The 12500-nt window shown below is 45.1% G+C and overlaps 2 protein-coding genes across 5 annotated transcripts in view; both read left to right on the top strand.

The window, feature by feature from the left end:
- The window catches only part of mid1 (midline 1), a 72751-nt gene extending 62936 nt beyond the window's left edge, over nt 1–9815 (top strand). For 2 of the 4 annotated variants that reach the window (XM_079880968.1, XM_079880969.1), the window contains exon 10: nt 4683–5123. In XM_079880968.1, coding sequence (XP_079737094.1) covers nt 4683–5031 — 349 coding nt within the window. In that variant the 3' untranslated portion in view covers nt 5032–5123. Of the gene's footprint in view, nt 1–4682; nt 5341–5873; nt 7611–9206 lie in introns of those variants that run through there. The other 2 variants (XR_013822253.1, XR_013822254.1) reach the window with 2 other exon arrangements.
- A 1893-nt stretch (nt 9816–11708) lies between these two features.
- cog3 (component of oligomeric golgi complex 3) overlaps nt 11709–12500 on the top strand; it is a 33188-nt gene continuing 32396 nt past the window's right edge. Inside the window, exon 1 of the mRNA XM_079882406.1 lies at nt 11709–11924. Within this exon, the coding sequence (XP_079738532.1) occupies nt 11751–11924 (174 nt within the window). The 5' untranslated portion in view covers nt 11709–11750. The remainder of the gene's footprint in view (nt 11925–12500) is intronic.

Raw genomic sequence — 12500 nt, 5'->3', positions numbered from 1 at the left:
CATCTTCAGTGCGGGCGTGACAGCACAGCAGCGTGAGCGGTCTTTTCTCTCTCTCTCTCTCTCTCTCTCTCTCTCTCTCTCTCTCTCTCTCTCTCTCTCTCTCTCTCTCTCTCTCTCTCTCTCTCTCTCCTTCTTTTTTTGTTTTTGTCAATTGAGCAAAAAACAAAAAGCCGGTAAGGTGTGCCTGAGAGCCCATAAGACCAGCAGCAGAGAGACAACGCACAGACAGGTACACATTCCTGTCTGAGTTCACGGTGGCCGTTCCCCTGCGTACTTCAGCACCAGTGAGAGCAGTCCCTAAAAGAGCTTACACAGATAGAACGCGTCTTTTTAAAGATGACATTCTATCTGTGTGTTTCTGGATGCGGTCGTTACCTGGGATCACGGGATGGTCACAATCGCTGCCTCGTGTGTCTGGGCATTGAACACGCTGAGGCAGCTTTTGTGGGTGAGTCTTGTACCCATTGTGGGAAGATGACCATCACGGAGCTGCGGTCGAGACTCTTGTTCCTGCAAAGGGGCGGAGTCCCCGTGCCTCTGCCTCGATCTAATCCCCCTCAGAGGGTTGCTTCGGGCAGTGACATGGGAGACCTGAGGATTACTGTGAGTGCGTCTCCTTCGGGTAACCAATCCCCTAGGAGCCCTCACCCCTCTCACGCTCCGCAGCCAGTTGAGCCACCATTGGAGAACGCTGGACCATCCTCGCGGTGTGTACCGGTTATCTCCTTTGGTGCTCCCCGCGAAGACCAGATGTCGATCGCTACATCGGAGGGTGGGTCAGACTTCTCCGCGGATGACGACTTGCTGCCGCTACCTCATTTGGGTGTGTCAGCGGTGCCCGAGACGGACCCGGAGATGATGGCCATGCTTTCCCGGGCCGCCAACGGGGTAGGGCTCGTGTGGAACCCTCCACCGTGTCCCGAACCCTCGAGGTTGGACGATTGTTATCTCGGGGTGGCGTGCTTGTTCTCAGCAACCTACCCTAGTGCCTTTCTTCCCGGAAGTGCATGAGGAGCTTACTGGCCGGCACCTTTTACTGCCAGAAACCGTTCCGGTGGCTCCTCCTCCCTCACCACCCTTGATGACGGGGCGACTAAGGGATACACGCGTATCCCGCCAGTGGAACGGGCCGTTGTTATGCAGCTGTGCCTTAACAGCACTTGGCGCGGAGAACCGTGTCTACCTTCCCGGGCCTGTAAGTATTCGTCGGATTTAACCGGCAAGGCTTACAAGGCCTGTGGGGAAGCTGCCTCTGCTGTGCACGCCATGGCGTTGCTGCAGGTCCATCAGGCCAAGGCACTGAAGGTCCTGCACGAGGGTGGTCATGATCCCCAAGTTCTCCAGGAACTTCGTATCATGACGGACCTCACTCTTCGTGCGACGAAGGTGACTGCGCGGTCGGTGGGTCGTGCGATGTCCACCTTGGTGGTCCAGGAACGCCATCTCTGGCTGTGTCTGGCCGACATGAGGGAGACCGACAAGCTCCGGTTCCTTATCTCCCCCGTGTCCCAGACCGGCCTCTTCGGCGACACGGTCGAGAACTTCGCCCAGCAGTTCTCGGCTGTACAAAAGCAGACTGAGGCCATCAAACACATCCTGCCGTCAAATTTTCAATAAAAGAGCAGTTTCTTCCATCTCTGGGTCTGAAGAGGGCCCGGAGAGCAGTGGGGGGAGAGAATCCTCACCACTCTCATCCGCCTCTTCTATCTCCAGCAGGCACCAGTGTGCAGTTCGAGAATGCAACCAAGCCGCCTCCTGCACCTCCTGCCTCGTGAAACCAGGTAAGTGTGTGTTGCACAGCACACTCAGACTCCGCTACGGGCCGCCTCCCAGAGAGAGCCTCCCGAGCCGAGTCCCTGTGTTCTACCTCGCTGCCCCACTCTGGGGTACGCTTACGGTCCCTTTGGTCCTGCTTGCACTGTCTCTACGAGCCTGGTTAGCCCTCCCCAGTCCATCTTGCTGGTTCATTCGGACCATTAGGCTGAGCAACACTGCAACCGTTGCGTACATCAACCGCCAAGGTGGTCTACGCTCCCGTCGCAACTCGCCCGCCATCTCCTCCTCTGGAGTCAGAAGCATCTGAGGTCGCTTCGAGCCATGTATGTCCCCGGTGTGCTCAACCGTGTGGCCGACGAGCTGTTACGAGCTGTGCTCCCGGGAGAATGGCGACTCCACCCCCAGGCGGTTCAGCTGATTTGGAGAGAGTTCGGGGAGGCTCAGGTAGACCTGTTTGCCTCCTCAGAGACCTCCCACTGCCAGCTGTTTTACTCCCTGACCGAGGGAACACTCGGCACGGACGCACTGGCACACAGCTGGCCCCGGGGCCTCCGCAAATATGCATTTCCCCCAGTGAGCCTACTTGCACAGACCCTGTGCAAAGTCAGGGAGGACGAGGAGCAGGTCCTTCTGGTGGCTCCCTATTGGCCCACCCGGACTTGGTTCCCAGAACTCATGCTCTTCATGACACTCCCTCCCTGGCCCGTTCCTCTGAGGAAGGATCTTCTGACTCAGAGAAGGAGCACCCTATGGCACCTGCATCCGGACCTCTGGAAACTCCATGTCTGGTCCCTGGATGGGACGCGGAGGTTCTAGGTGACTTACCCCCAGAGGTACTCGAGACGTGCGTACGCCTTGAAGTGGAACCTGTTCGTCGAGTGGTGTTCCTCTCGCAGAGAGAACCCCCGAAGATGTTTGAAAGGGTCCGTGCTTTCCTTCTTGCAGCAAGGGTTGGAGCGAAGGCTGTCTCCCTCCACCCTCAAAGTACATGCTGCCGCTATTTCAGCATATCATGACCACATAGATAGCAAAACAGTTGGAAAGCACGACCTGGTCGTCAGGTTCCTTAGGGGGGTGAGACGATTAAACCCTCCTCGTCCCCCCTCCATACCCTCTTGGGACCTTTCCCTGGTGCTTCGAGCACTTCAGGATGCTCCCTTTGAACCTTTGCAGTCAGCAGACTTAAAGCTTCTCTCCTTGAAGACTTTGCTGCTGATTGTACTGACCTCGATCAAGAGGGTAGGGGACCTGCAAGAATTTTCGGTCGACGAATCGTGCCTAGATTCTGGGTGACAACCATGTTGTTGTTCCTACCACTCCCTTTAGAGATCAGGTAGTGAACCTGCAAGCGCTGCCCCTGGAGGAGGCAGACCCAGCACTGGCTTTGCTCTGTCCCGTTCACCCTCTGCGTATGCACATGGACAGAACTCAAAGCGTCAGGACCTCAGACCAGCTCTTTGTCTGTTACGGAGGCCAGCAGAAGGGAAAGGCTGTCTCCAAGCAGAGGATGGCCCACTGGATAGTGGATGCCATCGCCTTGTCTTACCAAGCTCAAGGCATGCCCTGTCCGCTCAGGTTGCATGCACACTCCTCGAGAGGCGTTGCATCCTCCTGGGCGCTGGCACGTGGCTCCTCGCTAACAGATATCTGTAGAGCTGCGGGCTGGGAGACACCTAACATGTTTGCTAGTTACTATAGCCTACATGTAGAGCCCGTGCCCTCCCATGTTCTCACCCTAGACGGGTAGAAGCACTGTGAGTACCGGCTCTGTTGGCTTGCTGCACCCTACTGTGCATCCTTATTGCTCCAGAGTCAAACCTGTTGAGTCCTCCAACACCCTCGGCCCGGACATGGCGGAGCGTCCGATGCCAGGCCTTTATTCGCTGAATCCTTGAGAACCGGGTCTAGGCTGGGTCCCATATGGTTGACCCTACGGGGATCCCATGTGTATATATTCTCCACAGCTGCTCCTAAACGGAAGCTCGTGTCTTTCCCTTGGGCTAAGTCACCCACTATTCATATGCAGTACAACCCTCGGGTTAGTCCATATGTGTATTCCCACATAACTCTCCTTAAGAATGTGGCTCCCGCAGCGTTCCCCTCCCTCAGATCGGGCACGCTTTCCCAGTGTTATCCAATAATGTCACTGTATGGGTTGTCACGGAACAACAGTGATGGATACTCTCAGTGTAAGCCCTCTCCTATTGTCCTTCCAGGCAAGAGCAGAGCGCTGGATGGGGTGCAGCAGCTGTGGCGCTTTGGTAAGGATTCCTATTCGTCGGTCACCACGACATACGTCATAGTGACCGGACGATAGGGAATGTCTCGGTTACATATGGTAACCCTCGTTCCCTGAGGGAGGGAACGGAGACGTACGTCCCGTCGCCACATCTGCTGCTGCCCGCCGGGGCGAACAGCTTTTCAGGCTTGGCTCCAAAGCAAAAAAACTGAAGTGCATCATCACCAGCTGCTTATTATACCCGCGCTGCGAGGCTGCACAGCTGATGCAAATGATTGCACGCCAATTGTGTATTGGCTTGTTTTAGTTTCACTCGAAGTAGATTGGCCTCTCTAGCGAGATTCCTATTCGTCGGTCACCACGACGTACGTCTCCGTTCCCTCCCTCAGGGAACGAGGGTTACCATATCTAACCGAGACGATTTATATATACAAAATAATTATACATAGTACACACACATATATTATGTAAACAGACTTTTATTTTGGATGCAATGAATCGCGATGAATCGTTGCCCAGCACTAGCTATATTGTAATAATATTTCACTGTTCTGTATCAGCCTTGGTGAGCAGATCTGACGTCGTTCAGAATCTCCTAATAGATCTGAACTGTAAATGTTACAGCTGGAATGATAGCTCTGTATTGATGCTCTGTCATTTCTCACAGGTTTGCGATTGGTATCGCATATAAATCGGCTCCCAAACACGGCTGGGTGGGGAAGGACTCGACGTCGTGGGTCTTGAGTCGCTGCAACACCTCGTGGGCCGTGCGTCACAACAGTAAAGAGTTCCCCATCGAGCCGTCTCCGCACATGCGCCGCCTGGGCGTTCTGCTGGACTACGACTCCGGGTCGCTGGCGTTCTACGACGCCGCAGGAACACAGCACCTCCACACCTTCGACATCTCCTTCTCTCAGCCCATCTGCCCTGTCTTCAGCGTGTGGAACAAGTGCTTGACCGTCCTGACCGGGCTGCCCATTCCCGACCACCTGGAGACCGGCGACGCGCACGACTGAACCCACGTCACGAGCCTCCGTCACACGCCTGCTGTTAACATGCGTTTAGATGACGTCAGTGTACCAGTCAAAAACAGGCCAAAACGCGTCAATATACCAGAATCAGCACAAACGCCAATCAAAAACAGGCCAAAACACATCAATGTACCAGAATCAGTGCAAACGCCAATCAAAAACAGGCCAAAACACATCAGTGTACCAGAATCAGCGCAAACACCAATCAAAAACAGGCCAAAACGCGTCAATATACCAGAATCAGTGCAAACGCCAATCAATAACAGGCCAAAACACATCAATATACCAGAATCAGTGCAAACGCCAATCAAAAACAGGCCAAAACACATCAATATACCAGAATCAGTGCAAACGCCAATCAAAAACAGGCCAAAACACATCAATATACCAGAATCAGTGCAAACGCCAATCAAAAACAGGCCAAAACGCGTCAATATACCAGAATCAGTGCAAACGCCAATCAAAAACAGGCCAAAACACATCAATATACCAGAATCAGTGCAAACGCCAATCAAAAACAGGCCAAAACACATCAATATACCAGAATCAGTGCAAACGCCAATCAAAAACAGGCCAAAACGCGTCAATATACCAGAATCAGTGCAAACGCCAATCAATAACAGGCCAAAACACATCAATATACCAGAATCAGTGCAAAAACCAATCAAAAACAGGCCAAAACACATCAGTGTACCAGAATCAGTGCAAACGCCAATCAAAAACAGGCCAAAACACATCAATGTACCAGAATCAGTGCAAACGCCAATCAAAAACAGGCCAAAACACATCAGTGTACCAGAATCAGCGCAAACACCAATCAAAAACAGGCCAAAACACATCAATATACCAGAATCAGTGCAAACGCCAATCAAAAACAGGCCAAAACACATCAATATACCAGAATCAGTGCAAACGCCAATCAAAAACAGGCCAAAACACATCAATATACCAGAATCAGTGCAAACGCCAATCAAAAACAGGCCAAAACGCGTCAATATACCAGAATCAGTGCAAACGCCAATCAAAAACAGGCCAAAACACATCAATATACCAGAATCAGTGCAAACGCCAATCAAAAACAGGCCAAAACACATCAATATACCAGAATCAGTGCAAACGCCAATCAAAAACAGGCCAAAACACATCAATATACCAGAATCAGTGCAAACGCCAATCAAAAACAGGCCAAAACGCGTCAATATACCAGAATCAGTGCAAACGCCAATCAAAAACAGGCCAAAACACATCAATATACCAGAATCAGTGCAAACGCCAATCAAAAACAGGCCAAAACACATCAATATACCAGAATCAGTGCAAACGCCAATCAAAAACAGGCCAAAACGCGTCAATATACCAGAATCAGTGCAAACGCCAATCAATAACAGGCCAAAACACATCAATATACCAGAATCAGTGCAAAAACCAATCAAAAACAGGCCAAAACACATCAGTGTACCAGAATCAGTGCAAACGCCAATCAAAAACAGGCCAAAACACATCAATATACCAGAATCAGTGCAAACGCCAATCAATAACAGGCCAAAACACATCAATATACCAGAATCAGTGCAAAAACCAATCAAAAACAGGCCAAAACACATCAGTGTACCAGAATCAGTGCAAACACCAATCAAAAACAGGCCAAAACACATCAATATACCAGAATCAGTGCAAACGCCAATCAAAAACAGGCCAAAACACATCAATATACCAGAATCAGTGCAAACGCCAGTCAAAAACAGGCCAAAACACATCAGTGTACCAGAATCAGTGCAAACGCCAGTCAAACACAGGCCAAAACACGTCAGTGTATCTTTAAACTGCAAGTGTTTACTAAAAGTATCCTAATCCCACAGGAAAACTGCAAACTTGGCAACCCTGGATGAAGTGCAGATTTAAAGGGCCAGTTCACCTGAAAATGATCATTCTGTCATCATGTGTCGCTCCAGACCTGTAAGATGTTCCTTCATCTGAGAAAAGCTAACGAGGATATTTTTAATGAAATCTGAGAAATCACTCAGAACATTCATAAAGAGATGCTAAAATAAATCCATATGAATGAGACTTGGATCAAACCACTCGACTGATATGGAGTTATTTTACCATCTCTTTATGAATGTATGGAAGCGAGTTTTGGGTGAACAGACTTTAGATGGAGGGACAGAAATCTCTCAGATTTCATTAAAACATCTTCATGTGTGTTCTAAAGATGAAGGAGAGTTGGGAACGACATGAGCGCGAGTAAATGATGAGAGAGTTTTTATTTTTGGGTGAACTGTCCCTTTAAGGCCAAAATATTTTTATTTTTCATTTTCATGCACTGCTCAATTTCAAGACTTTTTGGCTATTTGGCTTTTCATATCGTGTTTTCTGTTTCCGATTAGTGGAAAGAAAATATTCAGAATGCACTTTAAAGTGTTTATTTTATTGCACTTTATCTATTCGCGTCTGTCAGTTTCAATCTCAACGCAGTCAGAAATCTCTTTACACACACCAAACTTTTATTCATAGCTATATTCTGAAGGTGTTCAGATATAATTCACCTGACCTATTCACCTACAGTGCCCTCCACAATTATTGAACCCCCTGGTAAATATGATCAAAATTGGCTGTAAAAAATAAATCTGCATCGATTATCCTTGTGATCTTTCATTCAAAAAATGTGCAAAATTCTAACCTTTCATTGAAGTAAAAGAATTGAAAGTGGGGGGAAAATCACATTATGAAATAAATGTTTTTCTCCAAAACACGTTGGCCACAATTATTGAAACCCTTTCATTAAATACTTTTTGCAATCTCCTTTTGCCAAGATACCAGCTCTGAGTCTTCTCCTATAATGCCTGATGAGTTTGGAGAATAACTGACAAGAGATCAGAGACCATTCCTCCACACAGAATCTCTCCAGATCCTTCAGATTCCCAGATCCATGTTGGTGCTTCTCCTCTTCAGTTCAGCCCACTCATCAGGTCAGGGAACTGGGACGGTCATGGCAGAAGCTTCATTTTGTGCTCTGCAACAAATTTTTGTTTTGATTTTGATGTTTGTTTTGGATCGTTGTCCTGATGGAAGATCCAACCACGGCCCATTATAAGATTTCTAGCAGAAGGCGTCAGGTTTTGATTTTTTATCTGTTGATATTTGATAGAATCCACAATGCCATGTATCTGAACAAGAAGTCCAGGACCTCCAGCAGAAAAATATGCCCACAACATTAAAGATCCAATGGTATATTAAATTGTACACATGGGGTACTTTTTATCCTTGTGTTCACCAAACCCATCTAGTGTGTTTGCTGCCAAAAAGCTCTGTTTTAGTCTCATCTGACCACAGAACCCTGTGTTGTTTGAAGATCCAGTCGTGTCTGACCACTGAATATGCTGGAGTTTGTTTTTGGATGAGCGAGGAGGTTTTTTTTTAAACCCTCCCAAACAACATGTGGGGATGTAGGGGTTGTTTGATAATTTTTTTTTTAGGCTTTCTGACCCTAAGACTCAACTAATCTCTGCAATTCTCCATCTGTGATCCTTGGAGAGTCTTTGGCCACTCAAACTTTCATACTCGCCGTGCATTAAGACAGTATAGACACACGTCCTTTTCCTGGCAGATTCATAACATCTTTAGTTGGTTACAACTTCTTAATTATTGCCCTGATGGTCAAAATGGGGATTTTCAATTCTTTAGCTATTGTCTTACAGCCACTTTCTAGTTTGTGATGCTCAACAATCTTTTGCTACGCATCAGAACTGTATTCTGTGGTTTTACTCATTGTGATGGATGATTAAGGGGATTTGGCCTTTGTGTTTCCTCATATTTAAACTCCTGTGAAACACGAAGTCATAGCTGGACAGTTTCATGTTCCTAGTCACCCTGGTGTACTAAAAAAGGTAAATATTAATGGGAATATACTTCAGAGATATTTTACTCGTAAAAAATTCTAGGGGTTTCAATAATTGTGGCCAACATGTTTTGGAGAAAAACATTTATTTCATAATGTGATTTCCCCCCCACTTTCAATTCTTTTACTTCAATGAAAGGTTAGAATTTTGCACATTTTTTGAATGAAAGATCACAAGGATAATCGATGCAGATTTATTTTTTACAGCCAATTTTGATCATATTTACCAGGGGGTTCAATAATTGTGGAGGGCACTGTATAGTGTTTCTGTCTGTTGACAGTATTTAAGAGAAAAAATGCAGTGATAAAAAGATAAATCCATAACCCCCTCTTTAAATATGGGCACAAAATCAAACAGGAATTATGAATCTGGTTTTATCCAGTGATTTCTGCTCTGGAAATGTATGCAAATTAATGCTTTTTCAATTAGATACTGCCTCATTTGCATAGTTAAACAATTCAGAAAGCTTGCCATACAATTTTTTTTTTTGCAATTCTTAATATAATCACTCATCTGAGCGCGTATGATGATAAATATGAGTTATATTATTGTCTTGAGCTGAACAGGGACGTGTTTCTCCTGACAGATGAGATGCATGTTAATACCGGTGTAAAACCTGCAGAACGGCACAAATAAACACATATAGTTCACTATACTCTTCCCGGGTTCACCTCATAATACTCGCTTGACCTGCATCCCATAATTAAGCACCTTGAATGGTAATAGTCGACATCCGAGCAGAGTTATGTATGACTCTTCTGCCTCCTGCACCTCGACTCACTTTATCTACTCGTTCTGTAGGGTTTTAGTATGAGATGTTATTCATGAACTGGAATCGCACGATTTACTCTTCTGATCCTCAATATTAGATTTGAATGAAGATATAGAAGCACACAAACAACAGAGAGACTGTGCACAATAAAAGAAAATACAGCAAATGTTTGATTCCCTCTTCAGTGCTTAAACCTCATCAACTATATAGACACTCACAGTTTACACTCTTTTATCTCGGAAATAAGATAATTTTCACTTTTTTAAATACAATTTTGTAAAGGGTCTGTGTGTGGGATTGTTATAAAGTTAAACCTCAGTCGACAGGTTCTCGGAGACGAGACCTTTCCTGGTTTCCTTACAAGATGTTCTCTACGGAAGCTCGTGTCCGCCACAGAATTAAACATTTTAAAAGACAATTCTGACTTTATTTCTCAGAACTGCGTGTTATAAAGTCAGAATTGCGATATAAAAACATGCAATTCTGAGATAAAAAGTCACAATTACCTGTTTTATGTTTGTACTCTGTGGCGGAAACGAGCTAGTTCACACATTGGCAATAAAGAAAGATGAACACATGAACCGTTCTCACACACAGCCCTTTAACTTCTGCCAGTCTTAGTGAGTAATGAGTCATTAATAATAGTAGTAATGAGTCATTTACATGCAGTTGCTGAACACTTTAATTGAGCTGTTCTGAACGGAGACATTTATTAAACCTGCACTTTTGTGTATCCGACCTTTACTCTGCTACTCTGAAAACTGTGACGTTTCATTTGATTAATTTAATTTCTGAAATTATTATTTTTGGCCCCGCTTCGCTTATCATGTGTGACATGAAAGTATGGATATATATCCTTTATAGTGGAGTAATTATTTAACTGAGGTGTGTGTTGATAAAGGGATCAGCTGAACGAGAAATCAGTGTTTTATTATAAATGTGTTATTGCAGATTGAGGAGCTCCTGCTGCACTTATGCATGATTTACTTTACTTTACTTTTACTTTTTTTTGCCCTTTTCTGGAAAAGCTTCTAAAATCTTGTTCAATGTACAGTGTTACACTTATATTTTGTATTTCAAATGATTTTTTCTTCCTGAGTTAAAAAAAATTGTGAAAAATGTCCTGCCCTGGAATAATAAAGTAGTTTGTCCCATTATCAGTGTGAATGATTGCCTCTAAATATTAAATATGATGACACTCCAGAATATTCAGATATTTGTGTTGTACAATGGAAGATTCAAATACTGAAGAAGATTAAAATGAAACAAGCTTTTAAAGTTAAGCTTTATAGGCTCCAATCATTAATATCTGATATATACTCATACACACACACACACACACACACACACACACACACACACACAGTACCAGACAAAAGTTTGGAAACATTTCTGTTTTTAATGTCTCTTCTTCTCTCCTCATTTATTTGATCAAAAATAAAATAGAAATTTGTTACAGAAGTTTTCTTTTTCAAATAAATGCTGTTTATTTTTATTCATCAATGAATCCTGAAAAAAGTATCACAATTTCCACATAAATATGAAGCAGCACAATGATAATAATCATAAATGTTTCTTGATCATCAGATCCTCATATTAGAGTGATTTCTGGAGGATCATGTGACACTGAAGACTGGAGTAATGATGCTGAACATTCAGCTTTGATCACAGGAATAAATTACACTTTACTGTATATTCACATAGAGAACAGATGATTTACACTGGAATAATATTTCACTGTTTTACTGTATTTTTGATCAAATAAATGCAGCTTTGATGAGCAGAAGAGCCTTTCAAAATCATTAAAAAGTCATATATATATTTTTAGAAGAATATGTTTTCTACAATAATACGCGAGTTACAAAGGTACTCTGTTTATTTTCTTTCCCTGAAGTATAATGACGTTGTTTAAATGAATTTATTATCTGATGGTGACGAGGAAGTGAACGCCGTTCACTGATTGGTCGCCGGCGCATTGACTCCGCCCCACACGGAAGTAGCGTCCGTGTAGGTGACGTCGAGTGTTGTTGTCCATGATGGCGTCTTCCACAGAACAGAGTCTCCTAGAACTCACTGATAAAGAAACCCGAGAGAAACTCTCACACTGGGACCGTCGCGCGGATCCAATGGCGCCGTTAACGGACAAACAGACCGACTCGGTTCTGGAGATCCGCGCAGCCGCAGAAGAGACGCTTCTTCCCGCTGAGGTGTCTGCTAACATCACACACACAACATTCTCTATACACACACACTTCAGCTCTGTAGTGCAGGTGTAGCCTGTCTGCTAACATCACACACACACACACACACACACACACACACTTCTGCTCTGTAGTGCAGGTGTAGCCTGTCTGCTAACATCACACACACACACACACACACACACTTCTGCTCTGTAGTGCAGGTGTAGCCTGTCTGCTAACATCACACACACACACACACACACTTCAGCTCTGTAGTGCACTAGCATCAGCTCGAGCCCGGGTTAGATGGGGTTAGTGTGTGGAAGCTTGCCACGTATAACATCATCCAGTATGCAAATGAGTCTGTTTAGCTAAACAAGACCTGCATTTAACTTTGATAACTATTGAAATCGCTTAAGTTTAGTTTAAGCAAGGGTGAACAAACCAGCAGAACCCCTATGACCTAAATAAGGGGCTGATAGTTGACATGTAGGTGTAAAGTTGGGAGCATCAAATAAAGTGTTATCAGATATTAAGCAGTCAGTCTACTAATACTCTAATACTCTAATGACTGTAATAATGCAACAGAGTTTGTTTCCA

The sequence above is a fragment of the Squalius cephalus genome (assembly GCF_949319135.1).
Source record: "Squalius cephalus genome assembly, chromosome: 9".
Lineage (NCBI taxonomy): Eukaryota > Metazoa > Chordata > Actinopteri > Cypriniformes > Leuciscidae > Squalius > Squalius cephalus.
The sequence above is the reverse complement of the archived record's forward strand: the minus strand, read 5'-3'. Positions and strand labels throughout refer to the sequence as shown.